This window comes from Rhipicephalus microplus, chromosome X (genome assembly GCF_043290135.1).
Source record: "Rhipicephalus microplus isolate Deutch F79 chromosome X, USDA_Rmic, whole genome shotgun sequence".
Lineage (NCBI taxonomy): Eukaryota > Metazoa > Arthropoda > Arachnida > Ixodida > Ixodidae > Rhipicephalus > Rhipicephalus microplus.
The window spans coordinates 233719502-233736586 of NC_134710.1; the positions used below are offsets into that span (position 1 = coordinate 233719502).

The 17085-nt window shown below is 43.6% G+C and overlaps 1 protein-coding gene across 2 annotated transcripts; it reads left to right on the forward strand.

Annotated features, from left to right (window-relative positions):
• The first annotated feature begins 1397 nt into the window (after positions 1-1397).
• Positions 1398-16855, forward strand: LOC119187878 (uncharacterized). 2 transcript variants are annotated; one of them, XM_075881424.1, is made up of 6 exons: positions 1398-1575; positions 7842-7906; positions 11673-11789; positions 15932-15958; positions 16061-16174; positions 16401-16855. In XM_075881424.1, the coding sequence occupies exons 1-5, from the start codon at positions 1566-1568 to the stop codon at positions 16127-16129; spliced, it is 288 nt and encodes a 95-aa protein (XP_075737539.1). In that variant the 5' UTR covers positions 1398-1565; the 3' UTR covers positions 16130-16174; positions 16401-16855. The 2 variants fall into 2 exon arrangements, with proteins under 2 accessions (XP_075737539.1, XP_075737538.1); XM_075881423.1 differs by lacking the exon at positions 1398-1575 and adding an exon at positions 6787-6956.
• Positions 16856-17085: the final 230 nt, after the last annotated feature.

Genomic DNA, 17085 nt, shown 5'->3' on the forward strand with positions numbered 1-17085 from the left:
AGCTGCTTCACATCTAAAAGTATACGCTAATTTACTTTACTGAGGTAACACAACACCAAAGCCTTTCGTTCAGAATGTATTCGAGAGCATGTGCTTTATCTAAGAAACATTGTGCAGAACTTTGGCGGTGCACATCGGTCTAAACAAACGTGAAGTCGCACGCCAACATTTAACTTTGCTTTCCACATGTCAACCTATTTTATAAGCACGTTCGAAGAGTAGTATAACACCTCCTGAAAAGCGGGTGCTGGCCCCGCCGCAATGGTATATAATGGCTATGGTACTCGGCTGCTAAGCCGCAGGTCACCAGATCAAATTCCGTTTGCGGCGGCTGCATTTTCGATGGAGGCGAAAATGCTGTAGGCCCGTGTGCTCAAATTCGGGTGCACGTTGAAAGACCTCAGGTGGTCCAAATTTCCAGAGCCCAACACTACGGCGTCTCTCAAAATCATGGTTTTGGGGCGTTAAACTCCACATATCAATCAATCAAGGTGAGTGCTGGTTACCCTTCTATTATTCGTTATTTTTAATTGACAATATTGCCACGGTCATTTCTTATCTTGACTTTTGTTTCATTCCGTTAAAAAGCCTGTCAGGAAGGCTCAGCGCCAGCATTGTCTCGTTGTTCGAGAATGTTCCCGATCATTGTACGCCACTCTGTTAAGATTGCACGCAAGACGCGAACAGTCGAGATTATTCCAGAGCTTTTGCGACGCCCAATGATAAGACTGGAATATTCGACGGCACCTATATAAATGCCGACGCGCTTCACCGTTTGTAGGTTGATCGATGGCCGACGCTCTGTTCACCGTTATCAGTGGCAGTGTGTTGCTGTAAAGTGACTTTCTGTTTGTGGCCACAATTCGGCCAAATTAACAGTGCCCCACCGCGGTGGTCTAGTGGCTAAAGTACTCAGCTGCTGACCCGCAGGTCGCGGGATCGAATCCCGGCTGCGGCGGCTGCATTTCCGATGGAGGCGGAAATGTAGGCCAGTGTGCTCAGATTTGAGTGCACGTTAAAGAACCCCAGGTGGTCGAAATTTCCGGAGCTCTCCACTACGGCGTCTCTCATATTCATATGGTGTTTTGGGACGTTAAACCCCACATATCAACCAATCAATCAAATAAACAGTTTTCATTGGAACATCGAGTCTGCTCCCTTGGTCCACGTGACGGCCCCATGACAATATGTTAACACACGAGATCGAAAAGAAGGTGTGCAGATCACTCACAGTTACCAGTGCTGACACTAAAAGTTCTCAGACTGCTCTCTGTCTCTCTCAAAATCCATGCATGCCCTTCTAACTAAATGTCAAAAAGGCGCAAAGAAACGTAGTACGAAATTTGCAGTAATTTAAATTCGAAGCTGTTAGCCATGCAGTGTTAGCCACAGTTAGCCAGTCACAAAGTGCTATACAGGCTATGAAGTGCTAACTATATGAGTGGCGCTGGTTACAATTTGTAGATATATCTAGTATATACACACACATAAATACCTAGAAATGTCATTTTGGAATGCTGGAACAATCAAAGTATAATTGATAAAGTTAACAGGGTACGGCTGGTATGCACAGAGGTAAGTTTCTTTCTTTTTTGGACACTGTCAGTTCTCTGTATTTTTTTACACTTCAATCAAAGGTACACTTAGTGAAAAAGAAAGGCAGCAAAAAGTTAGCAACTGCAACATTTACAAACCTATGTGAACTTCACCATATGCCGCTGGAGTTCTGTTAATATAAGAACATATGAGAGGTACTGAAAGTCGCGATTACTGCTCAGCGTTTCGCGGTTACGTTACTAAAATAAAAGTTCACTAATTAGACCCTCGTTAATTGGGTAAATTGGATCATTTGGAAGAGTTGGCTGGTACCAGTCATAGTTCAGTGGGATCAAGCTCGTTTTCATACGATCACTTTTGGTTGCAACCTGGCTCATTCGGACGATCTCCGGAGCGCGCCGAATGCGAAGACGCAAAAACGGCGTTCGCGGACAATCGGAACGATGCGTTGCTGTCTGCGGCGGCTATTAGGGAGTTTTAGAATACCGTTCGCAAGCACTGCTGGCGCTGCGGGTGTAGAAGGCGCCATATGAGATTTCGAATAGCATCTGCCCTGCTGCAAACCGCAATGCTCTATCGCAGCGACACCGTGGCCTCGAAACCACCGCTTGCGGGCCACATGCAGGCCGCGATCGCCGCACGCGATTTCGGATTTCCTGCGTGCGCTCCGTAAACGCGAACGCCGACTCACGTTACGACGCATGCGCAGTGGCAGCGACCGCACCACAAGGGCTCACGGTGCGCTATTCTAAAGCTCCCTATTAAATTCGAAGCATTTCTTTGCGCACTGTAAGGACTTTTGCCGTCTATCTGCGTATCTATTTATCTATCTAGCCTCTTACATCTTTGTGCTCTCGTCACCACCCCCTTAACTTGGCGTGAACCAAAATTGGCATGAAAGGGTGAAATTATTTGACGAATACGACGTGCTGTTCAAAACATTAACAATGTCCCAATCCTGTCGAGTACGTCGTCAAACACTTCGCGCCAGACAGTGCCAAATACCTGCGGGCGGGTATGCACCACTGGTATGCGGATATATGTGCCAAAGGTGATTGAAACTTGGTATCTTACCCAGGAACGACAAGAACACATATGGGTAATTTTAACGCATGAGCGTTAAGAAAAAGCTGAAATCAGTAGCATTGACCCGACAAATGCATAGGATGAATCGAACCCCAGCATTCTGCGTGACCATAAAGCATTCTACCTCAGAGCCACGCCAGCTCTTGGAACTATTTTTCAAGTAGACACTAATGTTCGTGAAGCGTCAATCGTGGTTACAGTGCTTACTATCCATTTTTTTAAACATTAGATGTATATTCCTGTGATACAGCCATGACGTCTGGTAAACGTTAATTGTAGTTAGGTGCAATGTGCTGAAGTCGATATACGTAGCAGTGTAGAGGGCTACCTTCATCGCAAGCACCAGCGCTTCATATCAGCGTATCGCTTCTGGTGTCGCTGGACTCATGTTCCTGTAGGCACCGTTGCGCAAGGGCGAACAACTGGTTATACGAACAGCTGCAGCTGTTCAACATATGTCTGTGCGTGCAACCTTTGTACATATATTTAGCGTAATTTCATAGCGTGTACGTAGCTCAATTTAAGAAATTACAACATGGTCACCTTCCCTCCGCATGCTTCACACAACTTCAATTTCCAAGGTGCGTGGGATCTGCCGAATTTTATTCATCAGTTAGTGACCGTGGTTTTGTCCACATACAGATTCTGAACACCGCAGCTTCGTTCTAACTTAAGATGTGTTCGCAGTCACGAAATCTGTTGAATATGAATAGCTTCTCCTCCCGTGCAGAGAGTTAGTACGCACTTTTGGGAGTGGGCGAAGTCGTTGAGGTTGGTGAGTGAATCCAAATTTTGACCTAGGTGTGCCGGGAACCAAGTGATTGTGCACATAGTTGTGATCCTGTATTTCTCTCTCTATGGAGCCTGAGGCAAACGTCCGGACTGCCGATCCAGACTCTGAATATATTTGCGTACTCTGGTCATCCTAGAGTGCCAAAGAATTAGCAACCTGCTCCGCTTCAAAAAAGGTGATCCCAGTCAGGGAGGCCGACGAGATGATTTGACCTCTGTTATCGATTGTTACCACGGCATAGTGAGATAAGTGTCTATATTGTGCCGAATCATACTAAGCAGACCGATTGGGGACCATCCCTGATCTTTTTTAGGATCGCATTCACTCTTGCTGCCTATGCCTTCCCTCATTATCCAGCGGATGCATATTGCGAGATATCGGTGCAACAAGAATACTTTCTCTTTGCTCCACGGTGATTCAATGGCTTCTCTCCTCTGCCAACACCGAGTTGAGGCCCAAAATGGCTAAGATTCTTCCCCCTGCCAAAGAGCATGATAGTCGAGCTCCTTTCTCGCTCCCTTTTCTCGAAGATTCTCGAAACACCAGTACTTTTTTTATAAAAAGTATGCAGATGACTGTCTCCAAACTTTAATCTGTTTTCATTTAGGAGCTCATAAATTGTTCCTTTTAATTCATTGATATTTGAATAATAATAATTGTTGAGTTTTTACGTCACAAAACCGCGATATTATTATGAGGGACGTCTTATTAAAGGTTTCGGAAATTTGAACCACCTAAGATTTTCAACACGCACCTATTTTTAACAGCACACGAGCTTCTAACATTTGCGCCTCCATCAAAAATGCATCTGGTGCGACCGGGGTGCATTGATATCCTAGTGCACCGCTTAGGGCTTTACTTGACGGGTTGGCACACCAGGGCCAGTATATTTTAACAATGCCTTATTCAAGATTATGTGCTAATATTTTCATCTGTGCTAACCTTGTCATTCAGCGTTTATGTCTGGCTGATACCTTTTATCAACGCCTTGGAAGATGTACGGCCAAAATGGTACACGGCTTTGCGAAATAGTGACTTCAGCCCTTCCCTATTTGAATGAAGGAATAGTTGAGATGAGAATCATGCTTCAGGGAGATATGCCATCCTGTGCTTAGGATGGCTATGGTGGTATTGAATGGGATGCACAGGCACGATACCAGTCTGGTAAAGTAGTGAGTGACAGAGCAACGAGAAAAGCATAATCGTGTGGTTTTGCAGCGGTGCTTGAGCGCTGAAGGGTTCACTGAAGGAAAGTTCAGTTGGATGTTCAGCCTCCATCTTTCCCTGAACGTCAGTCTTCTTTTGATTGCAAAACATGCGTTGTAGCTCTTGCTCTGCCGGCCGTGTTTATACTATCAATACCTTATGGTGGTGTGCGACGGTCTTGAAAATGCCAGATATAAAGAGACTGAGGTGAAAAAAAGAAATTTAGGGGGAGATTAATCCGAACAAAAGTACAAGAAGGGCTAAGTTACCTTACACTCCATAACACCGTAAATGTAGCGCGAAAAAACACGGACAAAGAAGGGTACGCCACAGAGGTATTGTTTGTACACCATGATCGCACGACACGAGAACTTGTCGAGGCCTACCACATTAACTCGAGGGCTGATTGATTGATTGAGTGATTGATTGATTGATTGATTGATTGATATGTGGGGTTTAATGTCCCAAAACCACCATAAGATTAGGAGAGACACCGTAGTGGAGGGCTCCAGAAATTTCGACCACCTGGGGTTCTTTAACGTGCACCCAAATCTGAGCACACGGGCCTACAACATTTCCGCCTCCATCGGAAATGCAGCCACCGCAGCCGGGATTTGAACCCGCGACCTGCGGGTCAGCAGCCGAGTACTTTAGCCACTAGACTACCGTTAATTTTTTTCTTTATTACCTGTTTTTTTTAGAGGTGTTCACACAGAAAAATGAATGATAAAATACACTTGGACCAATATTTGATCTGAAGTGCTCACATCAAAATGTTTTCAGGTTGCACAATTCCTCTAACATTGTTAACCAGCTGGGAGGTTCTTCTTGTTGTTTATACACCTCAGTGGTATACCGCATATTTGCAAGTAAGTTCTCCTGGACAGGACGTATGTTCTGGTCAAGAAGTCTGTAAGCCATTGTGGTCTGCCAGATGCTGTGAAGGCTAATTAACATAACCATGTTGTATGGTATGCCGTCCTCATTATCCATACAGAGAAAACGAATGCCATGACTTGTAATGGGGAGATCTTTTTTTAATGTTCTTTGAAGGATGTCCCAATGAAAGACAGCGTCCCAGCAATGGATAAACACATGTTCTATTGTCTCAGGTGTTTTACAAAGTAAATAATTGGTTGTCCATGGTACATCAATTCCCTTGTCCGCTAGCCACTGCTTTACGGGGAGAGTCCCGGAATGCTATTTAAAAAATAAAGTTTTCGCCCCTACTTTTACTTTCATCCTTTTGACCCTTTTCAAAACGTCCTGTCCGGGTCCTCCATTGAACATAGATCTGTACGAAGGTATTGGGAACAAGACATCATGGAGATCCCTGTACAGATACTAGACCACCGTTAACGCGAGGGCTGCTGTGTACGTTGGCAATCCTTCTTTGATCTTATCAGAAAAAGAAGTCGCGCTACTCATGGAAAGGTGGTAGACCAGTGGGGAGGGGGTGCAGGAGGTGTTTTCTTGGTCTGTATTAGTGCCTTTTGTTTCGCCTACGATGCGCATGCGCGGGATTTTGTTGGGCACCTAGTGTAAGTGTTATATATTTTCGGTTCAAGCATTAAAGCTTTCAGTTGGGAGTAAGCGCTTGTAGTGTACCCTTTCATGTCCGTGTTTTTTGGCACTAATTTACGGTGTTATGGATCAGTACCAACTCGCTCGCCTCTCCGTTTTGGTTTACCTCACACTGTTTCGATTATACCTATCAATTTTTTGTCTGCATGCACACATTAGCAAAAGCAGTAACAAGAGAAAATTCTCAATCACTACGGAATCCATTGATTTCCTAAAAATCGAAAGTATCTTGCGAAATAATCCCTAATACGAGAATGGAAGGCATAATGGGGCGTTGCAATTGCTGTATTTATAGCGAACCTAAATTTGAACACTCCAAGTGTGCACACAAAACGAAGAAAAACAGACGCAGTCACGCATGTCTCTTGATAAGTTGCACTGTACCTTCAGTTCTCATTACCGCAGTACCTGCTTCGGGAAGCACTCATGATTCGTGCATAAGAGAGCGCGCATGCTGCTTTAGCAGCGTGCACCGTCTTGCAAAACATCTATAGTTGCTGAATATCACTTTGCTGCAGCTCAGCAACACACTGCGAGGAGGGAGCAGTGGCGGACACCTTGTTTTGACAGCCGCCCCGCCAACGGAGCGAACCGAGGTGTGACCCCATTCGCGGCCTCCCATATAGAGGCCCCGAACGTCCTCTGCCGCGCCACTCTTTCAGCATGTCCCCGTGCGGCGTACTTCTCGTGGTCCTGGTACTCGTCGCGGCGACGTACGCAGGTCCCTGCGGTGAGTGCGACAGTCGGGAAAAATTCGTGAGCTGGGGGAACGTTACGCCGGACTATGCGTGACCGACCTGTTCTCTCGACAATTGGTAGTGACCAATCGCGGCGTTGCATTGTATGACATGCTGCGCTCAATACCAGCGAATTGTCTTACCGCTGACTAAAACTGCGCCGTTGTCTAGTGTTGTCGCTTGTTTGACGAATCGCGGCGCCGTTTTCGTCCGCTTTTTCTAGATATACGTGCTAGTTAGCGTAAGATGGTCGCGTATTGAGACACTGCAGGTCGGTGCTTGAGCTCCGACCTTTCAGAATGCGTCAATGGTGAATAACGGTAACATTAGCTTAACTGCACTAAACGACAGTTCAAACATTTGTTCCTTTAAACACAATCTTGCCCCCCGCCCCCTTGATTGTATAGTCAGCTGTTGTGCTCACGAGGAAATAGCACACTTGTCTTGTACTTGTATGCTCCGGTGCTTTACATTTATTTTTTCCCTGCTACAGACCACGCGATGAGTCAGCTACTATCCTGTTTTTTTTTTTAAGAACAAAGATTATGAAAGCCAACGTCATTGTGCATAACAGTTTGTTTTGGAAACATGTCTATCTCGCTAATTCTCATGACCGAAAAATGTTTGGAACAGCGATGTATTCTTTAGTGAATTATACACATGCAGTCGTTTGAATAAATTCGGATCCTGTACTAGCGTGAGACGAAACTTCGCCTTCTTGATACGGTGAGAATCATGAAATGCATAATGTTTCTGGAATCTCAAAAAGACAAGGTGAAAATGTGAACTGGTTTTGTGCTTTTATTTTGCTTTTTAGTTTGCACACTATAAGAATATTGTACCAAGTCGATGATTTATTGAAAAACTGCATTTTACAGGAGACGATGAAGACCCAGACCGTGCAACATTTTGGTCTTGCTTTGCGAGGAAGCTAACCGCAACGGTAAGATTATGTTGGCCCATATTTGCGAACAACGCCGCCAAAAATTTCATCTTTTCTCCGCTGCCTCTTTATGTACTATCTCTAAAATGCCTTGATGCCGGCACAGTTCACAGCACTCAACAATCACTTGACTAGAAGGGACTGCAAAGTTATTTTTTTATTTCAAGGTGGGGAAATAATTTTGCGCTTTCACGTATTCCTAATAAGAAAGCTGTATAAATTTGGAAGCACAGAAGGCATATCATAAACGGGATGCGCACGCCCAACCTAAGCGCATTCGGTATGGCACGACAAGATAAGGTTCTAGGTACAGATCATTCCAACGCTATGTTGTTTCACCTTCGACGTTTCTCTCCATTTTACTGCGAATGTTGATGATGACTGATTGATATGTGGGGTTTAACGTTCTGAAACCACCATATGATTATGAGAGACGCCGTAGTGCAGGGCTCGGAAAATTTTGACCACCTAGTGTTTTTTAACGTGCACCCAAGTCTGAGCACACGGGCCTGCAGCATTTCCGCCTCCATCGAAAATGCAGCCGCCGCAGCCGGGATTCAATCCCACGACGTGCGGGTCAGCAGCAGAGTTCCTTAGTCCCTATACCTTCGCGGCGGGGCTTTACTGCGAATGTTAACAGACATTGTACTTATGCCGCACTGCATAGGGAAAGAAAATGTTAATCTTCAACGGTGGCATACAGTGGCTGCGGCGCTGAACTGATGCCCCGAAGGTCGTGCGTCCGATCCCGGCCGCGCCTCCCGCATTTCGATTAAGGTGAAATGCTAGAGGCTTGTGACAGTCAGAGCTACCAAATGTTACCGAGTTAACATGAAAATACACGTTGTAGAGCAAGTTAGCGAAACCACCTTGCTTAAAATGTTGTTGTGCTACATTTGACGAGGACATGAAATGTTACTCTCTGTCTTGTCCTCGTAAAATGTTGCGCTGCAATATTTGAAGCAAATAATCGTCAGGAAAAAAGACCCCCCTCCCCTAATTATGGGCGTGGCTTCTGAAAAGAAGCGCACAGTTAATGTATTATCTCATGGTCGGATATATTTTTATTACAATAAAAAAAACGTCACTCAAATACGACAGGGTGTCGGAAAAAACCACTTCAGTTATTTTGTACAGTAAAAACATGCGCAGTAACGAAAAAATATCGCTCACTTTTCAGCATTGTCTCCAGGGTCTCCATCCGGGTGAATGCGCGTTTGCCAGCGAACGTTACATGTTGATTCCCAGAGAGCATGTTTCACTTCACTCAACTACACAAAGCCGTCGTCAAACGCGCTGTTGTTGAACGTGATGGTCACTAGAATAACTATATTTTCTAACACAAAACATTCAAATAGGCCTAACAACATGACAAGAAACTGGAAAATTCTGTACACAAACGATTCTACGAAAAAGTAAGCCCAAATCTTCGTATTATAAGCGAAGCTCGCAACTCTGACAAAGCTAGTGCACGAAAAAAATATCTTCAGAGGAGCTAAATTTCCAGAGTCTTCTCTACGGCGCGTCTCATAATGATATCGTGGTTTTGGAAAGTAGAACCCCAGGTATTTTTAACAAATGTTTGGTGTTGCTATTATCATCACCATTTACGAACGTCGTTTTACCCACCATTCATGGTTGCTTAGCACTACAGGTAACGCGTCGCGCTGCTGAGCTGTAGGCCGTGCCTTTCATCGCAGCAGCCGCACCTGGAAGGGAGCTAAATGCAAAAACACCCACGTAGTTAGTTTTACGTGTATGGTATAAAACTACCGCTGATTAAAACTAATTCCGAGTCCCGCACTTCAGCCTTTATCGGGATTACATCGCCATTGTACAATGTAAAACTCAAGATAATATTCTTATCGCTGCTATCTTCATCGCTGCTACCAAACTAAGCGACTACTTCGGCATTATTGCCCTTTCACCACATTAGACAACATCACCTGCTTTCACAGTTAAGGGTTCATCAAAGTACCGCACATTTTACCACCACATCTATTTATACGTTTAAAGTTTGAATTATGAATAAAACTTAGTGTAAAACATTTGGTGTTTTATAATGAAGTTTCAAGATTCTACGTAACTTCAATCTTTAAATACATTGCAAATAATTTTTTTTCATACAGAAATACCTCTGCTAGAACCCCATATGCCACATCACATATTTGAAGAGGTTTGTTTCTAATGGCGTAATCCATAGGTTACGCTCCTCAGATGAAAACAAATACGTATTGCATGTGTTCAATGTCGACAGTGCTATAAATCCTCTGTCGCTTAACTCAAAAAAAACAACAAAGCTATTTTGTGGCATCACGCATACCGACTAACAAGAAGTTGCAGCGCATACTACTCAATATAATAATTATCAATACCAAATACGACAGTACAATGAATGGACATTGTTCTGAACGTTCATCGCATATTTTTTTTTAAATGTACTGTCATCTGCGCATATTTCTCAGCTCTTGTCTAAGCGTGTGCTAAGTGGTACGCATCCACCGGTGGCAAAAAAAAAAAAAAGCAGTGCAATAGGACGATGGAAAACAGAAAAAAAAAATATAAGAATACGCTGAGTGCAAATGAAGTTGATTTGTTGTGCGCGCACATTAAAGCAACTTTTCTGGCACTCAGAGCTCATATTTTGTGCTCGCTTCTCTGGTATACTTTTTTTTTCATTGAAGGGTCCTCAAATATAGTGTGTACCGTTTTGTGTGCCAGTGGTAAACGAGTAACTGTCAATCTAGCCTCCCCTGAAAACATGCCGAGGATTACACGTACTTGCCGTGCAAGATCTAAGTGACAACCGCTCATTATTAATTCCTCAGTAGACACAAGGTATTCTGCAGTCATTATTCTCGCAGCTTGTTTTTTCCCCTTTCAGTGCTGGGTATTTGTGTGAATTCAATAATCAAAATTCATGCCGTCAGTCTAACGCTAGGGGTGCACGTTCAGCCTGATCGTGTCATGGCTACTACCATTAGTGCAGCGCATCCAACAAAACACACACACACACACACACACACACACAAACACACACACAAACACTGCAGTGAGCGAGAAAAAGATCGTCGGCGCGTGTACCTAAACCAGTTGCGTCTCTGGACATGTGCTGCATGGATATAAGGAAACATGAAATCTAATAATTGATGAGGTTTAACGTCCCAAACCCACAGTACGATTATGAGAAACACCGTAGTACAGGGATCCGGAAATTTTGACTGACTGGGATTCTTTAACGTGCACCTAAATCTAAGTACACGGGCCTCAAACGTTTCCGCCTCCATCGAAAATGCAGCCGCCGCAGCCGGGATTCGATTACACGACCTTCGGGTTAGCAGTCCAACGCCATGATCACTGGACCACCGCGGGGGGCAAACCATAAAATCTGGCCATATGATAGCTAGTGGTGCAAATTTATAACGTTCGCAAAATTTTCTTTCACTAATAATGTGGCGGACGGGTTCCCTGTGAACGCGTCCTAAATATATAACTATGTACTGCGCTTCGGTAAGTTACTCTGGTCAGTTCATTCGAGATTTTATGCAGTTTTGCCGAAAGTTATTGCTGCTTGTTGTCTTTGCGTCACTGTCCCGTTTTGGATGTGCTACGTCAATGGTAGTTTGTATTTTTCCGGCATTCGTCTGCGTGGCGGATCGCTGCAATGAGCGTATCTCTGCACAAACTCATTCACACTCATACTGAGTTCATTAAATAAAGTAATCAAAATACCATGCATGTAATGTGCATTTTTGTAAATTCGCAGGAGAAAAATGTCATGACCGACCTCAAGAACGTTTTCTTCCGAAGATCCCAGAAGCAGCTCAATTATCAGTGGCTTTGCGACCAGCTATCAATGCCAGCAAGGCGACGCCAGCAAATGGTTTGTGTATTGCTTTGGCACTGTAAAATGCTTTAACATTATCGTTCAACAGAGCATTACAGACTAGATCTGGTTGATTTATTTATAAACTTAGGATTCGCCCTAAAAATTTGATGATTGATATCTCGAATACGTGCAAGATCTGCGATTCATAGAAAAAAGAATATGCCATAATTTATCATGCAAAAAAATTTTCTAATGTAAACAACTGCGCCCAAGTTATTAATTAGAAAGTCAATTTACAAGTTTTCGGTAATTAGTCACAACAGTGTAGTTTTAGCTTCAGCAAAGTATTTCCGCTTTGACGAGGAGCTAATGCGTGAAAACTAAAAGAGCTTAACTGTTACACGACCTTTACCAAAAAATCTTTAATGCCGTTAGAAAAAGTCTGTATAGTTCATGTGTCTACAGCTAGAAAAAAAGAAGCTCCGTAGCTGCGGGCGTGAGAACATTGACAACATATGCTGTCGAAGATAGCGAAAGTCAGAGTAAAGATAGAATATTCGAGGTTCGATAATAGACTATCGCCCAAGTACCACCACACACGTACTCGCGGATTTGGGAAACAGTGGTAGAATGAAAAGACAGCTCCCCGCGGCCCAACGCGAAGAAGAGAGATGAAAGTATGCAAACATTGGTATACACCAACCATTTAAATGCGCATATGCTAGTTTTGACAAAGTGTGGATGAATATAAACTGTTGGTACAGTTTAAAAGGCAAATGTTTTTTTTTTTTTTGAAAATGCCATAGAAATATGATACATCCTGTTATTGCTGACCCAAAGGCTACGGCTTCCTTCAGCAATCTAATTTCTCTCTCTGTCTCTCCCACACACACATACACAGCTTTACGATATAGAGAGCAAGCAAACATATCCCTTTGTTGGTTTGTTTAGAATTTTTAGAAGGTCATCTGAAGTCCCGCTGTAGTATAGACTTAATAGGCCACAAAATAATAGTATAAAATCAATTTTCTCGATATCCAGCCAGTGTTTTGCTAATGAAAAGTGGGACATACATGTCCTGCTGGCCCATGAAAGGATTCTCAAAAGCAGTAAAACATTCTACCGCTGAGTCATGGAGCCACGATCTTGCGGTCGCATCGCCTGGTATTTGAGATGAAACGGTCGAAGCGAGTGGTGCAGAAGAGAGAGAGATAACGAAATCACTGGAGGTCTTAGTGTGGTTTATCACCTGGCATGCTACTTCATATGTCGGGTGAAGATTGTGGCATATACAATGACCACGTATACACAAAAAAGTCATGAACACACATTTATGCACAAAAAGTCCTTACTTACACCAACAGCATGGTTGTGTTGCGCAATCACTGTCTTGCCACGTGCCGAGAAGGTGCCGCAACACCAAGCTCCAGCCGCGATGTGAATGCAGCGCTGCCTTTAAAATCGTCGGCATGTGAAATGAAGGGAAAAGTCACACCAGACGTATTTCAATACTTCTCGGGTTTTACATGCGGTCAATGCCGGCGAGTCCAACTGCGGGATCTTGTGGTTGTTGACACTATTGAAGTATTTCGTATAGGCAACGACGAGTCTCAACTAGTGAATGCCCGTTTTATTTGCGTGGACTGGTTAGTCTCGGTGGCATATAAAAGCTACACATCGGCTGAATTTTGTCAGTGATCCGCACTGGTTACTTGCATCGCACCACATTGCTTCCTGCAGATTCTATGCGAATGCAGATACCCAGATCACTGCGTCTTTTGTTGGTCAAGCGATGTCAGTTTTCTCAGATACCGCATCATGTGCGACTCTGGCAGCGGAGTACGACGAACCTTCCCTTCTTTACACACATTTATACCGCAGTGAGCTGGAATCCTCTGCAGTACAACATTATAGTGTATGTCATGACTATTATTGCCTAGACGCCTGATGCGTAGGACTTACTGGTCTTGAGTACACTGTAATTTCAGTCACTGCGATGCGGCTCATGAGTCAGAGAATATCATCCAAGAATGAGGTCTTCCATCCTCATTCCTCAGCAGTGCCGCTGTCTGTCTCCTTTCTCTTGTCCTTCGTTTTTGGCGCTGTTTTCTAAGTGAATCATGTCGTACCAACTCGCCCAAGCAACCACGTTAGCGTCTTCCATCCTTTATATATACAAGTGATCTGCATGGTGCAGCATGCTCAGTGGCAGCGGCGGAAGTTTACGGTAACTGAGAGGGGAAGTTATGAGTAACGTTCACTGACGATATATACACATGTCTGCAGATAATCCAATAGTGACCGACTCATCTGTATAAACGTGACGGTGGGTTTTTTAGCTGGTGTTTGTGTGTTCTAGAGCAAAGCATGTCAACGCTAGCCCAGGTGTGCTTCTCTTATACTTTTCAACCATGGTACTGTCGTGACTATCGTCCAGGACGGAAGCTGTCATGAGGGTCCGGGGACTATCGATGAATTTTCATACGTCAGAGGCTGTAACAAACTTCAGAAGTGCTGGCTGAAGTGTGTAGATGATGTACCCTGGACGCAAAACGCAAAAATACTCCGAGAAACTGATAAGAACTCTTAATTTAGCAGGGCAGCTGGAAGAAGTTTGCTTTCCGTCCAGATCCCCACTGTCGATGTGTTTTTGGTAAACCTAGGCAAACCCTCTACGCTTTGATCTTCACCCTCACGAGCAGCTGAATATTTGATTTTGCAGCGCCTTGTAGTGCAAGAAAGCAGTACCACAGAAGACCTTCAATTAAAGCTGTGTAAATACGCATAGTGCATTTATGGAGCAGCCTTCAGCTCTACTAGACATCATGCGGAAGATGTTCGCATATGATGCGAGTTTTTCCCTTGAGGGATAGAATGTGAGGTGGCCACGTCATTGATCTGCGAAATGTCACTTCCAAAAAATTTTGACGGAACACTCATCGGGTGTGAGAGCCCGCAGCCTTTAACTTGCAGTGCGACATATTCCGTTTGCTAAAGCAATGGCGGGACACTTGCCTTGGGATTCTATTGTCCACACATCACTAAAAAAGTCTCAATAGAATTAATTAACCTGCAGTCTTGCACGTAGTACATGATAGCTGCGACCACTGAACCACATTGTAACGTGCTTGCGGCAAGAAAGTCGATGATACTTATGCATTGGCTATGAACGACTACAGAAAGGACGAAGAACTCGCTTGCGCGTTCTATTAAAGAACATACCGACCTGCTTGTAGTATATCGATCTCTGCGGCAAGACCTCTGTTTTGACGTCGTGACAATAGGCAGATGTCGTCTGCATATAAAGACATCTCGACTGAGGCAGGCACACGCTTTTCCTAGCCGATAAGCGGGGTATTAAATAAAGTCGCGCTTTATACACGGTTTTGAGGGACTTTGCGAGATATTGTATGAAAAGTGGTGTCACCTTATTTTGTACACAATGTACATGGACCGAGCTTTTCTCAAACTTTTTAGAGGAACGTAGCACACCTTATTTCCTGTAGTAGAACACCATCTCCATCTGTGCCTCTTACGAGCTTTCATGGGATGTTGATCTGTACTTGTGAAGCTCCCTTCACCACATACAAAAACGACTTTTTGTCCGGTTTCTTGTCCTTTCTTTAGCTGCCAAAATGTTCGAGTGGCGCTGTTGTGTCTGAACATCTGTCCACTTTTCCATAGTTATACGATATTAAGAAAAATATTTGCACACGTCATTTATCCCAATTAGCTTACCAATGAACGTTAAAGTTTCGTGTATATGTGTGTTTTGGTGTATCAATCCTCTGAGGTAGTGGACAAATTAAAAAAAACAATAATGAGTGGGAGCTGCAATCACCTCTCTTAAAAACCGGAAAAAGAGAAAATCACGTGGCATCCTAAACGGCAGTCTTCGTTATTATTATTTGAATGGAGGAAAACCCAAAACTTTCCTCAAAGTAGAACAAATTTCAACGACATTGTGGCACTATCGCTACCTTTAAAAAATACAGCAATTTTTTTTCGAATGTTTACGAATGCTTGGGAAACATAGCAGCAACTTAGCGTCGCATTAATTGTGACCAGTCATGTGGAACATTTTTTTTTCCCTGCAGAAGTATAAGTGGCGTGCATGTGTCACGCTGATGCACGAAGGGCCCAAGCACTCGTTTTAAAACAGTATTCAGTTAACATTTTCTCTGTATTTTTTATAGGCTGCCTTCCTGGTGCAGAAGTTTAGGGTATGTGTTTATTTCTCAATTCATGCTCGATGATTTAAACAAATCATACAGACAAACTGGGAAAATGTATGCCACTTCCATCGTTTTGAATAAACTTTGCAGAGTGCACAGAGGGCAGCAAAGGTGAACGAACACTTGGCTTCGTGCGGGCGAACAGTCTACCAAGTCTGATGAGCTGAAAAGTGGTGCCGAAGGTTCGCCGATTTTCATGAACAGGTGCCGTAAATGCACATCACTTTACTTTTTCAGCTACTGTCTGTAGTTACCAAGGGCTTCCCCTCGCTATCACACTTAGTAGGTGGCCACTAAAACGCATGTGAACCGTGTTGACAATCTAGAAGTTTTACAAACGAGCGCCCAGTGTTTGCTCTTTCATCTCGATGGCCAGAACTCTTATGAAAGGGCAAAATATTCTAATATGAACCTTTTACCTTTATTGCAGATTCTTTAGCAGAAGAGATTATGTACCACAGTTAGAAAGCCGGATGAAGGATTGCTGGTCATCAGTGCACCTCACAAACATTACTTTTTATTTATACCACGAACTTTTTCTCATAACCTGCAAACATCACTGCGGACGTGTTGCCGCTGTCGTGAGTAGGTCTTGGCTGGTAATGTAGCATGCATGGGGCAACTTCACTGAATCAATACAATCATAGATGTTGATAACGTCCGTCTTTATTTCTGTAAGTATGGAAGATTTTGCAACACCAAATGTAACTGGGCTGGTACTATCCCAACACACTTTTGTCGCATTGTTCAAGTGTTATGCACTCTTACGAGCCCATTGTCAACACCGCACTGAAGAAGGAAATGTAAAAAAAAAGACAACATGCGCAGAGACACCAAGAGCAGCGTCGTAGACACGTCAAATAAAGTTCTCGCATGTACACTTTATTGGCAACGGTGTATGACTCTTTTTATTTCTCTGGGCTATACTCACTACAGCTGGTGTCAAGTCACGAACAGCGTTGTACATAAGGCAATGATCATTATTTGAGCAAACGTATTCAGAATACGTTTTCACTTACTGGCTTCTTGACCTTGTGACCTGAAGGCATCGTTGCAAAAGGGAAAAATTGTTCATACACAATATATGTTTCTGCTATTATGAAATAATAATACGA